Source organism: Gymnoscopelus microlampas, assembly GCF_963454915.1.
Source record: "Gymnoscopelus microlampas genome assembly, chromosome: 8".
Taxonomy (NCBI): Eukaryota; Metazoa; Chordata; class Actinopteri; order Myctophiformes; family Myctophidae; genus Gymnoscopelus; species Gymnoscopelus microlampas.
Window position 1 is genome coordinate 3967532 of NC_139945.1, and position 20751 is coordinate 3988282.

Genomic DNA, 20751 nt, shown 5'->3' on the forward strand with positions numbered 1-20751 from the left:
GTGGTTGTCATGGTGACTAATAATGCCACACCTCTGCAACATGAGGTAGATATTAGGGCCACCCACTGTGATTTAAGATGATTCAGTTACATATAACAAATAAAATGAATATAAAGGAAATTTGGCTCCAACAGTAATAATATTGATGATATAATAATAATGATCATACATACCTCTATATTCGGCCAGAGGGTACGCCACCGCTAACCACCAGGCGTGTCCTCCCATCAACAGACCTCCTCCTTCTGCCACAAAGTTCTGGATCTCTTCTTTATGCTCATCACTGGTGCATGAAAAAATATATATATATACAATTTTATTTTGAGGAAAAGTTAAACTTTCGTTTATTCATGACACATAAAGTGAAATATTTCATGCCTTTTTTTAGTTTTGTTTTAGGCTTGATGATTATAGCATACATCTCCCCCTGAAAATCTAAAATCCAAATATCTCAACATATCTCAAAAGTCTACGTGTAACAAATTAACTCTCTCAGTGCCAATGAAATAAAAAACATATGTTATCTAAACTGCCAGATATATATATATATATATATATATATTTTTTTTTTTTTTCAAATAAAAAAAAAAGTGCTAGCGAGATACAGCCTTTTTCACTTATCAGTTAAACAATGAGTGGATGGAGCTGCAAATCTTCAGATAATGATATCTTGGGTTCTGAACATCTTTAAAAACAAAAAAACAAAAAAAACTCTGGATTTTTCGTTCTGGCACTGAGGGCATTAAGCAAAAACTTGGGATAACTCAGGGCTTGGCACTGATTCAAATCGCAATAATCACAATAATGAACAAGGAACTGATGTTTCCTTGGATTAATTGGTGTCATATTGCTCACACATTCTTCACACCGGCGGTTTGAAGGATGAGGAACAGTTTAAACACATTTGATGTATTACCTTGTGTTGGCCCTGCTTACTGTAAGTCGCTCTGGATTAAGAGCGTCTGCTAAATGCCTACATTGTAAACGCTATTTCATTCTTGGGGTCCTATTTTGCGCGCCACCTCACCCCTTATCCCTGAAGTTATTAGCCATGTTTGACTATTTTAGAAATCATTTTAAAGGAGAATTCCGGTCATTTTAAGTGTTATGTTTGATGTGTGTCAAATCACTTACCAACGTAGGAATGAAAATCGCGTAACTCCACAGAGCCCCCTATCGACCCCCACCGTTGTCATTATAGGAGGATATAGGATAGCCCAAATTCGCCTATTTTAACCAATGCAAAGTCTGTTTTTTTGCTTCTAGTACTCATTGTTGAGTCCCATGATAATGTAACAGGCGCTAAAACTCCCGACAAGCTAACGGCTAATAACAAACGAGCTAACGCTGGGGCTGCTTATCTCTCTGCATGGCAGCCCCAGGTTGCCAGGTCGGGAGAGAAACCAGCAACCAGCATTAGCTCGTTCTGTTATTAGCCGTTAGCTTGTCGGGAGTTTTAGCGCCTGTTACATTATCATGGGACTCAACAATGAGTACTAGAAGCAAAAAAACAGACTTTGCATTGGTTAAAATATGCGAATTTGGGCTATCCTATATCCTCCTATAATGACAACGGTGGGGGTCGATAGGGGGCTCTGTGGAGTTACGCGATTTTCATTCCTACGTTGGTAAGTGATTTGACACACATCAAACATAACACTTAAAATGACAGGAATTCTCCTTTAAAACTAGCCGGTCTACATCGACACGTTGTGAGCTTGCAGATCGCCTATTTTAACGATTTCAAAATGTTTATATATATATATATATATATATATTTTATATATATAAAAAAATGCAAAAAAGTTTAGGGGTAAGGCGGCGCACAAGATAGGGCCTTTATGGGCTATTTACAAATAGCCCGATCTACAATCTAACAGCGCTTCATAATGCGATACGTCCTGAGCTTGTAGATCTGCACATTTTTTAAATTATGGAACAATTTTGACACATAGTTTTCAAATAATTGTGGTGGAGTAAAAGCACAATAATTTCCCCTGAGATGTAGTGGAGTGAAGTACTGGACATTGGAAATAATCCAGCAAAGAAAGAAATACCTCAAAATTGCACTTAAGTACAGTACTTGAGTAAATGCACTTAGTTACTTTCCAACGCTGGCCGTATTTACCCCGGCCCTTGCAGTCACCCTTTTGACTTTCTTGGGAGTGAGAATGCTTTGCCTTGACGTGAAAATGTTTGAGAACCACTGTCTTACAGGCACAACATGAACATAGGATACAATGTTTTTGGGACATTGCACCTGTACGTGTCGCACACAAACACACTCAGATCCTTCCGGAAGCCCGTCTTCTCACACTGCAGTCCTGATTGGCTGAGCAGAGGACGGGCAAAGTCCACGCCCGGTGCGACCCCGACCAGCCCCCGACGTCCCTCATCCAACCAGTGGAGGGCGTTGTGCAGGAATGGAGCCAGCTCCTGTTAATAACACATACATAATCCTACATTTTAGGAATGTCAGTCAGTCAGTCAGTCAGTCAGTCAGTCAGATCACCTACATCATACATGGGCAACTGGCGGCCCGGGGGCCACATGCGGCCCCCACCTTCACTTAATGCGGCCCTTAGGTTAATATCGGAATACTGACATATTACTGATTTCAGCTGTTGTTACAATTCCAAACATGCAAACATGACCTTACTTCAGTCTGTATTAGTAGCTTAATGACTAGTATAAAAATTCAATTCTCTTTTTTATGTCCAATGTATTTGTATTTAAGTTCATGAAGTTAGTATAACTAAATGCATTAGAAATTAAATACAAATGTTACTTTTCAGGATTCCAATTAAAAAATAGCTAAAATAGCAGATCTGCAAGCTCAAAACGCGTCGCGCTGCGACGCGTTTTGAGCTTGTAGATCGGCTATTTTTCTACTTGTGTGTGACAAAGAATGGCGAAGTACGGCATTCATTTGCGAAAAAAAGTTAAAATGTCGAGATAAGAGGTGTCTGCCCGACAGTATATGCAATGTGGCCCTCTGCAGTGATTGTGGAAATATAGTGGCCCTCTCCATCATCAAAGTTGCCCACCCCTGACCTACATCAACCACAAAGTTGAGGGGGAGATCTCATTGTTGAGCTAATGAGAATATCAATGAAGGCACATTGATACCAAGAGCCATCAACATTTGGACCATCAACAGGGAGCTAATTGTCTTCCAAATTGGAGGTGTGAACATCAGAACTGGGGATATGCTAACTTGTTTCCAAAACTGTATCCCTTCAGTATCTACCCCATAGTCCTAAAAAATATAGTGTAAACACATCCTTAAATGGAATTAGGAAATAGTTTTAACCCGAGGGTATGCGGTCACCCTGACTCAGAGATTAGACGCCTCTGCCCTGCACAGTCTAATAGAAAGCACAAAGCTTTAAAAAATAAGTCTGCCTCATCCAGGCAGTTGGCCAGGAGCCACTTTGAGTGGTAGTTGGGATAAACGCAGTCAGTGGAGCAAACGCAGTCCGCACCAATAATATTTACGATTCTGTCCCTATCGGTACATAACTCGGACGGCGCTGAGTCGACTAGCAGCCCAGCGGCTGGTCGACGCGGGCACTCGCGCCTGGAGGCGCGAGGGCGCGTCTCCTCAGCCTTAAGGTCTGCTGAGTCGGCGCGCCTCCGTCATGGCCCATAACTTATAATTATAAATTATAGGGAAAACACATCCTTAAATGGAATTAAGAAATGGTTTTACCTTTAGTCTAGGTAAACTTAATTATTTGCAAAACATGACATCCCTTATTCAAAACAGATGGCGAATGCATTCTTCTCTTTATAGGGCCTACACAGGTAATAAAATTGCCTGTGAGACCTTCATGAATTGAACCTCACAGTCAGCAGTCACTCAAGCTTGTACCTCTGATTTTGTGGGGGGAGTCATCTAATGCAATCTTTAATTATACATATTTGCAAACATGGAGGTATATGCCTGCTTGCAAAATGTTTATAACATTTCCTAAAACCTAACCATGTTTATACATATATATAAACAAAGATTCAACACAAAAAGTAGACCATACATATGAAACAGGGAACATGCCTGAACATGCCCCTAAAGCCTGAAACAAGCAGATGGGCCATCAATGACCCAATGGGCCATCAACAGCACCAACCAATGAGGATAATGGCCACATGGAAGCCACACCCACAACAAAAACACATAAATACAGGAAGAGAGGAACAGGAATTCATTCTCATCCGGAGGATCGCATCTGATGAAGTACAATAACAGTACGAAAACGTTTATGCATTTGAGAATGAACCAACAAACCAATGGACGAAGACAGGCCTGGCAGGAAAGAGCCAGACCAGATGGAGAAACCAGGAACAACCACAGACCCAGGAGACATGTGGTACCAGGCCAGGTAAGCCAGGTAGGTAGGCACAGACAAACTTACATACACACACCACATGAGGAGAGAAACAGTGATTTCCACAAATCAATTAGGGGGATAAACAATTTGATCATTGCACTACACCATTCACAGAATGTAGACATAAACAAATACCCAGAGGGTATTGCTAGAAAATAACAAGAACTGATGGATTTTATAAAACCAGCAAAACCAACAGATAGAACCTTACTGCTACTACAAGGAAGTGCAAAGCATTGGTCTTACACCACTTTGTTAATATTAATAGAACACTTCAGCCAATTGATTGAAAACACAAAAAAAGACCTGTCCCAGTGCTTAACACAGGAATACGACAGGGCCTTCTCCATTGCCACTAAATGGGCAAGAAAAAATCTGGGAAGGCGCCTAACAGAGAAGACTCTGGGCTTAGCCCATACAGCAGTAAGGGAAATATATAACACAAAAACACACACACCAGCACACCCCACACCACACGTTCCCCCCCATCCCCCAGCCCCCCCCTCCCTTCCTTCTTCTCCCTCTACAGGTAACCCAGGCATGGGAGAAGACTCAACTGGAGGATTGGAAACCACAGGAGCAACAACACAGAGAATAATAGAATTTACACAGGCAGAGTTCCCAGACCTGCCCACACCTGAGGGGCCATGGACATCGATTGGACGGAAGGGAAAACAAAAGAAACAGAAGGACACCAACAAAACCACACAGCCTGCATGGAGGAACACGGAAGAACAACAGAACCCAGGAAACACCCCGAAACCACAGAGGGAACGTCCCACCAGGAGGCAGACTACACCACCCAGGGACACACCCCAGAGGACAACCCAGGAGAGAAGGAACAGTGGAGGGAACCAAACAACACCAGAGGGACCCACCGAAGACACTACTACACAGAGGGAAACACCAGCACAGGAAGAAACAATCGAGACGAGACCTAGGAAACCACGCCACTGGAGAGGCGGATCAAAGGATAATAAGGCCACATGGAGATTTGTACCGAACCGAAACATCATCATAATTGGGGACTCCAACCTGGCTCGGATCCCAACAATCACAGATGACAGAATCCAGATAGAATCCTACTCTGGAATGAACCTGGAATGGGCCGGAACAGTCCTGAGAAAAGCGGAGAAAAATGAGGACGCCACACACCTCATCATCTCAGTAGGAATTAACAACAAGAACCAAAAATCAAGAAAAACAAGCTACACAGCCCTGAAGAGACTCCGCACTGCAGCCGAAGCAAAATTCCCCAATGCAGAGAAACGCATAGCACTAATCAACTACTCAGAAGGCCTAAGTACTGACCAAAAGGATACTCTGACATACATAAATGAGGAGATAAAGAAAGAGCCCCACCTCCCAAAATTGCCTGCAAACAGCTTCAAAACAGACAACGAAAACGTCCACTGGCTCAGGGACACAGCCGAATCCATGTTACAGCATTGGATAAACTCTTTAAACTAATAAGGCCCAACAGCTCAAACCGGCAGGGCCTTATGGAGTCGGATATAATCAATCTGTCTCATTATTTCCAACCAAACGAACACCAGAAAACACTTCTGGAAAAAGGTTTATCATTCGTCCCCACATTGGACCTCTACAGGCAACAATCACAAAACTTGAGAACAGATGTGTCGAAATACCATCGCAGACTCAAATTAGCCACACATTTTGGAGCTGGAAACGACACGGAAATTCCGCGCTTCCATCTTCCATCCTACTGGGAACCAGACAATGACAAACTACCGGACAGCCTAAAGCAATTGATCCAGATGGACAGAGCCACAGTACAAAATGTACCAGGACACCTGAAAGAAATGAATAACATCACAGCAGATCAGGTGAGAGCTCTAAGATCATTAGCTAACAACCGGGACATTGTGATTAAGCCTGCGGACAAAGGGAGTCGTATAGTCATTCTAGACAGACAACAATATGTTTTTGAGGGTTTAAGACAGTTGAATAACTCAAATCACTATGTGGAATTGGAAGCACCCATTTTTGAACAAACAGCAATAGAGGTGAGGGGAATCATTACAAAGTTAAGGGAGAAAAAGTTTATAGACCATAAACAAGAAAAATACCTACGGGGCGAAAATTCCCCTAGGGCTAGAGTCCTTTATCTTCTACCCAAAATCCACAAGGACCCAAACAGCTGGACTATTCCTTATGAAATTCCACCTGCACGCCCAATTGTCTCGGATTGTAACTCAGAAACATATGCCACAGCAGAATATATTGAGTTCTACTTAAACCCACTATCTGTAAAACACCCAAGCTATATTAAGGATACATATGACTTTATTGACAAAATAAAAAACATCACGGTTCCTCAGGGTGCCTTCTTGTTTTCAATAGATGTTGATAGCCTTTATACCAATATAAATACATTAGCGGGAATGAAAGCAATCAGAGATATCTTTAAAAAGTATCCTGACAGACAAAGACCAGACGCAGAATTATTGGAACTACTAGAATTAAATTTGACCAAAAACGACTTTTCATTTGATGGGAAAACCTTCCTTCAGATCAGTGGAACAGCCATGGGAAAGAAATTTGCGCCATCCTACGCAAATATATATTTGGCTTTATGGGAAGAAACCGCCCTTAAAAAATGCAGATTCAAACCCACACATTATTTTAGGTTTCTAGATGATATTTTTGGAGTATTTGAGCACTCCACAGAGGAATTTGAGCAATTCATACGAGTCTTAAACACACATCATGCCTCAATAACAGTGAAATATGTCACAAACAAAGAACACATTGACTTCTTGGATGTTACAGTCTTCAAAGGGAAAGATTTTAACACCACCGGCAAACTGGACTCAAAGGTGTTTTTTAAGGAGACTGATACACATGCACTGCTCCACAAGACATCCTTCCATCCAACCCATTGTTTCGCAGGAATAGTCAAGTCTCAACTCCTACGTTTCAAGAGAATCTGCACACAAACAGCAGATTTTGAAAATGCCTGCAAAACTCTATTCACAGCATTAAGGAAACGTGGATATACAAGAACATTCCTCAGGAAATCATACAACACATTCCAGGAAGTGAAAGTAAGGAATGAGAAACCCACACTAGCCTTAGTAACCACATTTTCCAGCCAAAGTTTATTGGCAAACAGAGCCATCAAAAACAATTTTGAAAACAGGGGGGGAAACCTCCTACAGAACTTTAAGATAATTTCGGCCTATAGGAAAAACAAAAATCTGAAAGACTACTTGATCCACAGCAAATTGAAGCCACGGAACCAAGTAGCACGGGCAAGGCCTAACTACTTTAGCCCGAAACAAACGGTTAAAAACAGGACAAACAAAAACATTATTAGCCTAAGACAGAACATCACATACAACACCAGAAATTGTGTTTATCTGATTACTTGCCAAGTGTGTGGATTACAGTATGTAGGAGAGACAGGCAACTCCATAGCAATTAGAATAAGCCAACACAGGTACACCATTAATAATGAAAAAGATACCCATTTATTAATTGTTCAACACTTTATGACACATGGGATTGATGCCATAAAAGTATGCGGCTTGGAATTCAATGACTGCTGGACAATTGGACAGAGAAGATTCCATGAAAAAGAATGGATTACAAGACTTAGCACAAAATATCCAGGAGGCCTAAACTTCTAAACTGCCCAAAAAAACTGAAACTATCCACATATTCTTACTAAACTAAACAATAGAGTTGATCACCTACATCAACTACAAAGTTGAGGGGGAGATCTCATTGTTGAGCTAATGAGAATATCAATGAAGGCACATGGATACCAAGAGCCATCAACATTTGGACCATCAACAGGGAGCTAATTGTCTTCCAAATTGGAGGTGTGAACATCAGAACTGGGGATATGCTAACTTGTTTCCAAAACTGTATCCCTTAAGTATCTACCCCATAGTCCTAAAAAATATAGTGTAAACACATCCTTAAATGGAATTAGGAAATAGTTTTAACCCGAGGGTATGCGGTCACCCTGACTCAGAGATTAGACGCCTCTGCCCTGCACAGTCTAATAGAAAGCACAAAGCTTTAAAAAATAAGTCTGCCTCATCCAGGCAGTTGGCCAGGAGCCACTTTGAGTGGTACAGTGGTCACCTATTCACATACGCACCAGAGTCTCTGAAAGGTACCCACCATAACCCACCATAACCTTAGGTTGTGAAAGGTTGGGGGTGTGGCTATGCCTTGGGGGTGTGTTTTAAGTTTTTCATTTTAGGTGGACAGTAGGTGGCAGAAGAGAGCAGAGGAAAGCAATTACTCTACTTGCAGTTTATTTCTTAAAAGCAGAAGTCATTAGAGAACTTATGAATGCAGACAATTTATCATTGAATTAATAAAACAAACTTATGTACTAGAGTATTTCCTATTTCCAGTACTTTTACTTTATTTTATACATAGGCTATTTGAAAATAGCTGATCTACAAGCTCACAATTTTCACAATGCTATTTTGAAACATTTTACACAACAGTGTATTTTCAAACATTTTACAGTGGTGTAAAGTAACAAATTACATTACACAAGTACTGTACATAAGTAAAGATTTTAGGTTTTTTTTTTCTTTACTGGACTATTTCCCTCTCTCTCTCTTTCTCTTGTTATGCAGAAAGTCCTCTTTCACACGTTATGTCAAAATCGTCACCTTATTAAACTAATGGCCTAAGTCATTTTTTGAGGAAATTATATTTTTGCCTAAGTCAGGTCCTCATGACACTAGCCTTATATAAACGTTGGCTATTTAAAAATAGCCATGTGATGCGTTGTGAGCTTATAGATCTGCTATTTTCAAAGGATTTTTATATATTTTGATAACCTGTGAAACGGGACATTCTACATGTATTTTTATGTGGTATATGTGGTGGCTTTTACTTTAAGTAAAATATCTGAGTACTTCTTCCACCACTGAAGAACAACAATTAAAGAACAGAGGATAAGCCAGTGTTTTTCTCATTCTTTTTTTTTCTCTCTCTCTCAGTCATAGGAGACAGCTGTTGCGACCAGTGTTGCCAGAGTTTACGAGAGAAATAAGCAAACAGGTCTATGAAAACAAGCCCAAAAGAGATTGATTATTATAGGCCACATGAGCACATTAAACCTATATGCACCTCAAGTTCTCAAATAAAAAGCAGCAAGCTTCTACCAATATTTACAAGCAACTTTACAGAAAAACAGGTTGCTTATAATAAGCAAACATGGCAACGCTGGTCGCGACCCCTTCCTTTCATTCAGTGAGAGAGGATCATGGTTAACATATGCTAATAGACAGACAGTGGCTTCAAGCTTGGCCATTGTTGTCACAAAACAAGTTTGGCCACCTTCACACACAGTTAGGTAGGCTACAGTCAGCAGGGAGAGGGGGTTGGGGGAGAATTTAGCTTTTTTTGAAATCATGTTCTCAGTGGTGGAAAAAATGCTCACATTAGCTCAAGCACCCCTCTCTCTCTGTCTTCAGTATTAACTGGGTATCAACTGCCTTTTAAGGTCAACCCTAAATGCATCAAATTTTCTCTGATGTGATGTTTTAAGTTGTATGTATCTTTCTGATGCTTAAGTAAGAGTCCCTCTTGTGGTTAAAGCTGATGTCCAGTGATTTTGCGGCCCGGGTTTAAATCCCACGCTATGAGCTTGCAAATTCCATGCGGAATGTCCAGTTTTTGTTACCAAAATATAAAAATACTCTGTTACAAGTAAAAGGCCTGTGTTAAAAATGTTACTGAGTAAAACTACAAAGTACTGGCATCAAAATATTTTCAAACATTTTACACAACAATGTATTTTCAAACATTTTACTGTGGTGTAAAGTAACACATTACATTACACAAGTACTGTACATAAGTAAAGATTTTAGGTTTTTTTTTTTCTTTACTGGACTATTTCCCTCTCTCTCTCTTTCTCTCTACTTGTTATGCAGAAAGTCCTCTTTCACACGTTATCTCAAAATCGTCACCTTATTAAACTAATGGCCTAAGTCATTTTTTGAGGAAATTATATTTTTGCCTAAGTCAGGTCCTCATGACACTGGCCACCTCTGGTAAAATCGCCTATCTCCTAATTGAAAAGGATCATGCTGTTCACGCCCCTTTTAGTATAATGGCCTAACTCCCTAGTGTGACTTAGGACAAAATAGGCCTTTCGTTTGGCCTAAGTCACATGTTTTTGTGACTTAAGCCAAATTATTTACTGATTTAGGCCATTTTGTAATTTGTTTTGCTTTTTATTTTGGCCTAAGTCAGATTTAATCCTATTTAAACCTATTTAAATCTCTTATGTTACATAACTGACAGACAGTGTTATTTCTATTTAAATAGTCATAATTTGTTATAAACATTTTGGGTGAAATGATTAAGAAATATCATATAGTTTTGTTCTGGATCAGTTTTTTATTTTTCCTGAAAACCTTGAAAAAATGACTTAGGCCATTAGTTTAATAAGGTGACGAAATGTAAAATAGCAGATCTACAAGCTCACAACGTGTAGCTTAGTTCTGCTATTTTTAAATAGACAACTTTATATAAGGTTAATGGTTAATGTATGTTTTGTAATAATAATCAAAATCTACAAAGTAACTAAAGTTTTCAAACACTTGCACATCGTGTGTGTGTGTGTGTGTGTGTGTGTGTGTGTGTGTGTGTGTGTGTGTGTGTGTGTGTGTGTGTGTGTGTGTGTGTGTGTGTGTGTGTGTGTGTGTGTGTGTCTGACTGTGCAGTGTGTGGGCACAGACAGACAGACAGACAGTAGGGGGAGGTAGGTAGCAGATAGCAAAACCGGTTATGTTAATGATATACTGTGTAGCCTACACTACAGTATTCCAAATAAGCTGAGGAACTCTGCTATCAGGTTCCCCTCCCCCCTACAGTACCTCTGTCCCCACCACACCGTGGAACCACACATTACTGCCGGACCCCCGGCAGTAACTCTGAGGACCCTCTAGGGGTCTCGGACCTCCTGTCGAAGACCCCTGATTTAACACTCTCTCTCTCTCTCTCTCTCTCTCTCTCTCTCTCTCTCTCTCTCTCTCTCTCTCTCTCTTTCTTTCTTTCTTTCTCTTTCTTTCTTTCTTTCTTTCTTTCTTTCTTTCTTTCTTTCTTTCTTTCTTTCTTTCTTTCTTTCTTTCTTTCTTTCTTCTCTCTCTCTCTCTCTCTCTCTCTCTCTCTCTCTCTCTCTCTCTCTCTCTCTCTCTCTCTCTCTCTCTCTCTCTCTCTCTCTCTCTCTCTCTCTCTCAAAATGGGGGTCCGCGGGCTAATAAGTGTCAATTTGGAGGTCCTTCACATGAAAAAGTTTGAGAACCACTGCTCTATATCTCCCCCCCTTGCACTTTGGCTAATTAATATTGACTGTTGTAAGTGAAAAGGTTAAGAAATGTTCAAAAAGTTTACTTTATTGTTTCAGTTTCTGAGAGGCTGCAGCCAGTGTGTGCAGTTCAGATTTATGTTGTTCCTGTAAGGATAATTATTGTTCCAATTCCAAATATGGAATCTGTAGCAGCAAAATACTTAAAAAGATAAAAACTGTTTTCTATTGTTCCATTAAATTGGATTCAGTTCTAAAAGGCTAAAAACTGTACACGTCTTTTTTTTTGAGGGGGGGGGGCACGGGGAAAGTAATATAAAGTAATATGTAATATATTACTCTTGATTCCAAGTAATACGTTATATAATATTATTACTTTTCAAAGGAGTAATAAGTAATACAAGTAGGTAACATATTACTCTCCTAAGTAATATAGCCCAACACTGATTATAAAACATATACATTAACCACTTTAGCCCTATATTATACCACGGCCATTAGAAAATAGACGATCTACAAGCTCGTAGATCGGCTACTTTCAAACATTTCAGTACTTTTACTTTTGGTACTTTAAGTATATTTTGATGCCAATACTTTGTACTTTTACTCAAGTAACATTTTGAACACAGGCCTTACTTACTTTTTTAAAATACATTTTGATACCAAGCGCCACCTCGTGGCTGGACGGCCACACTACACTTTCTAATCATTTCAATGGGAGGTGCCAAGAATCTGTGGGCGTCAACTTTGAAAGGTACCTAAAGAAACCTTTGAAAACCTCTGATGTCCAATAGGTGGCCGTTTGAAGATCGTGCATGAATGAACAGGTGACCACTGTAGTTGGGATAAACGCAGTCAGTGGAGCAAACGCAGTCCGCACCAATAATATTTACGATTCTGTCCCTATCGGTACATAACTCGGACGGCGCTGAGTCGACTAGCAGCCCAGCGGCTGGTCGACGCGGGCACTCGCGCCTGGAGGCGCGAGGGCGCGTCTCCTCAGCCTTAAGGTCTGCTGAGTCGGCGCGCCTCCGTCATGGCCCATAACTTATAATTATAAATTATAGGGAAAACACATCCTTAAATGGAATTAAGAAATGGTTTTACCTTTAGTCTAGGTAAACTTAATTATTTGCAAAACATGACATCCCTTATTCAAAACAGATGGCGAATGCATTCTTCTCTTTATAGGGCCTACACAGGTAATAAAATTGCCTGTGAGACCTTCATGAATTGAACCTCACAGTCAGCAGTCAGTCAGTCAGTCAGATCACCTACATCATACATGGGCAACTGGCGGCCCGGGGGCCACATGCGGCCCCCACCTTCACTTAATGCGGCCCTTAGGTTAATATCGGAATACTGACATATTACTGATTTCAGCTGTTGTTACAATTCCAAACATGCAAACATGACCTTACTTCAGTCTGTATTAGTAGCTTAATGACTAGTATAAAAATTCAATTCTCTTTTTTATGTCCAATGTATTTGTATTTAAGTTCATGAAGTTAGTATAACTAAATGCATTAGAAATTAAATACAAATGTTACTTTTCAGGATTCCAATTAAAAAATAGCTAAAATAGCAGATCTGCAAGCTCAAAACGCGTCGCGCTGCGACGCGTTTTGAGCTTGTAGATCGGCTATTTTTCTACTTGTGTGTGACAAAGAATGGCGAAGTACGGCATTCATTTGCGAAAAAAAGTTAAAATGTCGAGATAAGAGGTGTCTGCCCGACAGTATATGCAATGTGGCCCTCTGCAGTGATTGTGGAAATATAGTGGCCCTCTCCATCATCAAAGTTGCCCACCCCTGACCTACATCAACCACAAAGTTGAGGGGGAGATCTCATTGTTGAGCTAATGAGAATATCAATGAAGGCACATTGATACCAAGAGCCATCAACATTTGGACCATCAACAGGGAGCTAATTGTCTTCCAAATTGGAGGTGTGAACATCAGAACTGGGGATATGCTAACTTGTTTCCAAAACTGTATCCCTTCAGTATCTACCCCATAGTCCTAAAAAATATAGTGTAAACACATCCTTAAATGGAATTAGGAAATAGTTTTAACCCGAGGGTATGCGGTCACCCTGACTCAGAGATTAGACGCCTCTGCCCTGCACAGTCTAATAGAAAGCACAAAGCTTTAAAAAATAAGTCTGCCTCATCCAGGCAGTTGGCCAGGAGCCACTTTGAGTGGTAGTTGGGATAAACGCAGTCAGTGGAGCAAACGCAGTCCGCACCAATAATATTTACGATTCTGTCCCTATCGGTACATAACTCGGACGGCGCTGAGTCGGCGCGCCTCCGTCATGGCCCATAACTTATAATTATAAATTATAGGGAAAACACATCCTTAAATGGAATTAAGAAATGGTTTTACCTTTAGTCTAGGTAAACTTAATTATTTGCAAAACATGGCATCCCTTATTCAAAACAGATGGCGAATGCATTCTTCTCTTTATAGGGCCTACACAGGTAATAAAATTGCCTGTGAGACCTTCATGAATTGAACCTCACAGTCAGCAGTCAGTCAGTCAGTCAGTCAGTCAGTCATCATTCATCAAGTCATCAGTCTTGCTTGGTTCTCCTCAGTGGCTTAACCCTTTTCTTTGGCTATTAGATTTCTTTGGCTATTAAAAAATAGCAGATCTACAAGCTCATAGTGCGGCACCGAGTGCTGCGCTATGAGCTTGTAGATCTGCTATTTTGCGGAAAATCCTGGAAATGTTGTACAAATCTTTGAATATATATATATATATATATATATATATATATATATATATATATATATATATATATATATATACATATATACACACGCACGCACGCACGCACGCACGCACGCACGCACGCACGCACGCACACACACACACACACACACACACACACACACACACACACACACACACACACACACACACACACACACACACACACATTATATACCTTCCCTCTGCCAACCTAGGGACAGCGGTACCGACTGCGCCACCATGCCCCCGTAATATATATATTTTTAAGCAAACATGTGTAACTCTTCTAAATCCTAACAGGTTTTTTTATGTTGCTATATATCAGTGGCTCTTACATTTTTCATGTGTAGGACCCCCAAAATGATATGCATTTGACCATGGACCCCCCCCCCCCCCCCCCCCCCGCCTCCCAATCTCAAAATATTTAGTTCCAGGGATCCCCCAGAAGCAAAGATTTGAGTTAACATTTTTAGCGGCGCTAGCCGCTCTATACCTGACTTTGTCCGTGTGCGTACGTCAACGTTGTGATTGGTCAGGTGCGTACGTCAACAACAGTGCGTACGTCAACAAAGTGATTGGTCAAGCTTCACATGACACGTGGCCATAAACACATTATAAACACATATTGATGACAAAATGTATCAAAGGCGCCGCTACCTTCACGCAGGGTGTGATTTATTTTTTCTCATTTTCACAACTACACCAAAACACATCCCTATGTTTAATCGGGAGGGACGGGTCCGGCCGTGAGTGTGTGTGTGCTTGTCCACGACGGGTCGCACGTGCGACCCAACTCCGGCCGTGTGTGTGTGTGTGTCTGCATGCGACGGGACAGACGTGTGTGTGTGTGTGTGTGTGTGTGTGTGTGTGTGTGTGTCACTTTCCATCCCTGATATACTGTCTGTGCACAGCGCATAACCCACACTGCACATCATTTTTTTTGCCTCCTTTCATGTTAAAGGATTCGCAAAAGTCAAATTTTCGCAGCTTTCTGTGTTTTTTCTGTTGCTTTTCTGCTGTTTAAAAAAAAAACAAGGCACATTCAAACGAGCCACATTCTACCGGACCACCGTGTGTGTAATGAGCCGATCTCCGTGAGGAAGGAGATCACCGAGAATATTTAAAGATTTTTCAAAGGTACAGTAACCTTGCTGTAACAAGGATGATTTTTTTTTATTTAGGGGAAGACATTTATTTATTTTATTTTTTATTTTTTTCAAAGGAGAAGTAATATATATATATATATATACAGTATATATATATATATATATATATACATATATATATATATATATACATATATATATATATATATATATATGTTTGTCTCCGCCAGGCCAACGGCATGGCGAGAGAGTTTTTTTTTTTGCCCCCTGTCCGTGTGTCCGTGTGTCCGTCCGTCCGTCCTTCTGTCTGCGACCAGCTAATCTCCGCGACCATTGGCCCGGTCGCTGTGAAACTGCACACACACACTCCCTGGATGCCAGAGCAGAACCTCTGCCCAAAATGTTTCACATGGGCCTGTTATAGCGCCACCAGGAGGCCGATTTGTGCAAAACACATTTTTGGATATTACTCCTACAGATTTTATCCAAATATCACGCATATCAGTAAACAGTATCTCTATAGTCATGTGATCAAGACGGATCTGTCCGATATTTCATATTCCATCCTGATTGGCTAAGGTTGGCTTCCAAAGTTGCCAGGATTGGTCCGTTTTGAACACAATGTCTCAAATCATGAACGCAGCTGTGATTTCCGTGAAAATTTGCACGCACATTCCCACTAGGCCGAGGAAGAAATGCCACCCTTTTCACATTGGCCTGTTATAGCGCCACCAGCAGGTCTAATTTAGCAAAACACATTTTTGCAACAAAATGCCTCAAATCATGAATGCACGCTCATTCCCACTAGGCCGAAGAAGAAATGCCACCCTTTTCACATTGGCCTATTATAGCGCCACCAGGAGGCCACAATAACCGACGTGACCTGGCGGAGACCTTTCTTGTTTTGATATTTTTTTTAAAGGTTATTATTATTTATTTTTTTTGGATTTCAACCGTCCGGCCCCATATTGTGTTTTTGATCAAATCCACACCCTCACCTGTCGTCCTAAGTAACTCTCGTGCGTGAACACAATGACCCTGCCCTGCCCATGGCGGCCACCGGCCAGGAAGACCCCTCCGTCCTCGGTGGTCCCGATGGGGAAGGCCAGCGGGCCGTGGACCAGGACCTCACCTGCAGTGGTGGAAAAAAGTACTCGGATATTTTTACTTAGTAAAAGTAGCAATACCACAATATACAAATACTCTGTTACAACTAAAAGGTCTGTGTTCAAAATGATACTTGAGTAAAAGTACAAAAGTATTGGCATTAAAATATACTTAAAGTACCAAAAGTAAAAGTACTAAAATGTTAGAAAATAGCAGATCTACAAGCTCACAACGCGTCACAATGCGACGCGTTGTGAGCTTGTAGATCTGCTATTTTCAAATAGCCTATGTATAAAATAGGGGTTAATGTATGTTTTATAATGTAATAATGTAAATCTGCAAAGTAACTAGTAACTAAAGTTTTGAAATAATTGGTGTGGAGTAAAAGTACAATATTTGCCTCTGAGATGTAGTGGAGTAGAAGTAGAAGTACTGAACATTGGAAATACTCCAGTACAGTAAAAGTGCCTCAAAATTGTACTTAAGTACAGTACTTCAGTGAATGTACTCAGTTACTTCGCACCACTGCTCACCTGGGATGCTTTCTCCCTGGATGTCAAACTGCTGCACGTCCTTGAGGAGAAACCCCAGGTCCTCTTCAAAGAGTCTTTCGGCCTTATCCATCCTTATGGACAAAACATGAGGGGACAGTCACTGGTGGAAGAAGTACTCACATCTTTTACTTAAAGACGGGGTGCCGTGATTTTCAGTGATTTTTTCGCCCCCTAAAACATAATCATCAGGTATTATGGTTATACTAGGAGGAAGTTTTTTTTTCAAAAAAAGTGTACAGAAATTGTTAAGATTATGTTTTTATGTGGACACGCCTCCAGTTCGTTAACACTTCCATGACCGGGGTTTCATCATCCCATACACTGCCTGATTTGGGGATCAAAAAGACCGTTTTCCCAGCTATTCTATTTGCCACTGTCTCCCCTCCGTGCCCCAGACGAGCTGACACTTTCTCCCCTACACAGTGGGGATTCCATTGTCTTTTAAATAGCTATTAACATTTCAATTGCACTCTGCTCAGTCAGTGAGCTCACTCACATATTATGTTGTTGTAGGCAGGCAGAAACATTATAAAATAGGCTAACTTGTAATGGTAACTGCAGATTCTGTACGTAAAATCGTTATAAAAAAAGCGTATAAAACAGCGCGATCTGTAGCATTACATTAAACTCTTGAGGGAAACATGGATAGACCGCTGAAGCCACTGTCTAATTCCATTGTCCAAAACACATGGATATCTCTTGACAAACCAATATTATTATTATTAATAAAAATAATATTCACATTATTGCCTGAGCGTAAAGCTCTCATTCTATCAGCTGTCCACGTCGCTGACAAAAGCGTCTCCTCTCCTCCTCCCTGTCAGCGCAACAAGTGAACACATTGCTATGTTCCACAAATGTGCTCATTCCTGCTCTACTCCTGCGCCAAATATCTGATCTACAAACATAAAACAGTCGCTGCCTGACGAGCCCTATGCTTGTAGATCAGATCTGTTGGCACAGCATTATAAAACAGCGCGATCTGTAGCAAACACATCGGTATGCTTCACACATGTGCTCAATCCTGCACAAAATATCTGAAAAAAAAAGCTTTGCGGGAAATGGGTTGCCACATTGTGCGAGAGAAATAAGCAGTCAGGTCTATGAAAATGTACTGCATGCATTGTGCCCTGAGAAAACAGTGAGGCATGAAGCAGTAGTGTGTATTTCTGTCTGTCTTATATGTCATCATGATTTGTGATTTGATGTGTGAGTCCTTTTTATTATTATTATGTATGTTTATTTGACAGGGACAATACAAAAACAATGAGTCAAGTTATAAAAACATGAAACCATTGCATTGTAAATGGGGTTTATAGCCGAGGCTAATTTGCAACCCCAGTCCCTAGTTAGACCTTTCTATATAAATATTTACCTAATAAAAATAATTTACAAAAGGACATGCATGAAGCTCTAATCTAAACAAGTATGAAAAGATATTTATATCTGCAAAGTAACTAGTAACTAAAGTTTTCAAATAATTGTAGTGGAGTAAGTAGTAAGTAAGTACAAGATTTGCCTCTGAGCTGTAGTGGAGTAGAACATTATTACCATTATAATGTAATTATATAATAATAATAATAATAATAACAATAGAAGTGGTGTACACGGCAGGCAGTTCTAATGGAAAAAACTATGACCCGTGTACGGACTAGTGCCGGTGAACACGGCAGCGATCATCTCCCATAGTTGCTATGGAGCGTGAACACTCGCGACTGCTATTCGTGTACACTGTCTGTGCCAACTACATTTTCTCAATGGGGGGCAGCAGAGAGCCTTAGTCAGTCATTCAATCAATCAATCAATCAATCTATCAATCAATCAATCAATGCCAACAAGTAGAAATGTGCTCTGTGTACACGGCGTGTACACCTCCCACATTATGCTATGGGAAACGCCGTTTCTGATCATGTGACCTCCCGGGACGCTGTTTCTGGGCGGGGTCTCGCCAAATTCTTCCCACGTACCCCCCCCCGCCCCCCCCGATAGACCCTCTTGAGTCTAGGCTAGCCTCAATCAATCTATCAATCAATCAATCAATGCCAACAAGTAGAAATGTGCTCTGTGTACACGGCGTGTACACCTCCCACATTATGCTATGGGAAACGCCGTTTCTGATCATGTGACCTCCCGGGACGCTGTTTCTGGGCGGGGTCTCGCCAAATTCGTCCCACGTACCCCCCCCGCCCCCCCCGATAGACCCTCTTGAGTCTAGGCTAGCCTCAATCAATCTATCAATCAATCAATCAATGCCAACAAGTAGAAATGTGCTCTGTGTACACGGCGTGTACACCTCCCACATTATGCTATGGGAAACGCCGTTTCTGATCATGTGACCTCCCGGGACGCTGTTTCTGGGCGGGGTCTCGCCAAATTCGTCCTACGTACCCCCCCCCCGCCCCCCCCGATAGACCCTCTTGAGTCTAGGCTAGCCTCAATCAATCTATCAATCAATCAATCAATGCCAACAAGTAGAAATGTGCTCTGTGTACACGGCGTGTACACCTCCCACATTATGCTATGGGAAACGCCGTTTCTGATCATGTGACCTCCCGGGACGCTGTTTCTGGGCGGGGTCTCGCCAAATTCGTCCCACGTACCCCCCCGACAGACCCTCTTGAGTCTAGGCTAGCCTCAATCAATCTATCAATCAATCAATCAATGCCAACAAGTAGAAATGTGCTCTGTGTACACGGCGTGTACACCTCCCACATTATGCTATGGGAAACGCCGTTTCTGATCATGTGACCTCCCGGGACGCTGTTTCTGGGCGGGGTCTCGCCAAATTCGTCCCACGTACCCCCCCGCCCCCCCCCGATAGACCCTCTTGAGTCTAGGCTAGCCTCAATCAATCTATCAATCAATCAATCAATGCCAACAAGTAGAAATGTGCTCTGTGTACACGGCGTGTACACCTCCCACATTATGCTATGGGAAACGCCGTTTCTGATCATGTGACCTCCCGGGACGCTGTTTCTGGGCGGGGTCTCGCCAAATTCGTCCTACGTACCCCCCCCCGCCCCCCCCGATAGACCCTCTTGAGTCTAGGCTAGCCTCAATCAATCTATCAATCAATCAATCAATGCCAACAAGTAGAAATGTGCTCTGTGTACACGGCGTGTACACCTCCCACATTATGCTATGGGAAACGCCGTTTCTGATCATGTGACCTCCCGGGACGCTGTTTCTGGGCGGGGTCTCGCCAAATTCGTCCCACGTACCCCCCCCCCCGCCCCCCCCCGATAGACCCTCTTGAGTCTAGGCTAGCCTCAATCAATCTATCAATCAATCAATCAATGCCAACAAGTAGAAATGTGCTCTGTGTACACGGCGTGTACACCTCCCACATTATGCTATGGGAAACGCCGTTTCTGATCATGTGACCTCCCGGGACGCTGTTTCTGGGCGGGGTCTCGCCAAATTCGTCCCACGTACCCCCCCTCGCCCCCCCCGATAGACCCTCTTGAGTCTAGGCTAGCCTCAATCAATCTATCAATCAATCAATCAATGCCAACAAGTAGAAATGT

General features: G+C 41.6%; 1 protein-coding gene across 1 annotated transcript in view; it reads right to left on the minus strand.

The window, feature by feature from the left end:
* The window catches only part of LOC311050073 (TRPM8 channel-associated factor homolog), a gene marked incomplete at its 3' end in the record, with an annotated part of 61063 nt that overhangs the window by 15287 nt on the left and 25025 nt on the right, over nucleotides 1-20751 (minus strand). The window contains exons 6-9 of the mRNA XM_084064039.1: nucleotides 17204-17295; nucleotides 16562-16695; nucleotides 2261-2436; nucleotides 174-283 (exon numbers count right to left, since the gene is read on the minus strand). Of these exons, the coding sequence (XP_083920165.1) occupies nucleotides 174-283; nucleotides 2261-2436; nucleotides 16562-16695; nucleotides 17204-17295 (512 nt within the window). The remainder of the gene's footprint in view (nucleotides 1-173; nucleotides 284-2260; nucleotides 2437-16561; nucleotides 16696-17203; nucleotides 17296-20751) is intronic.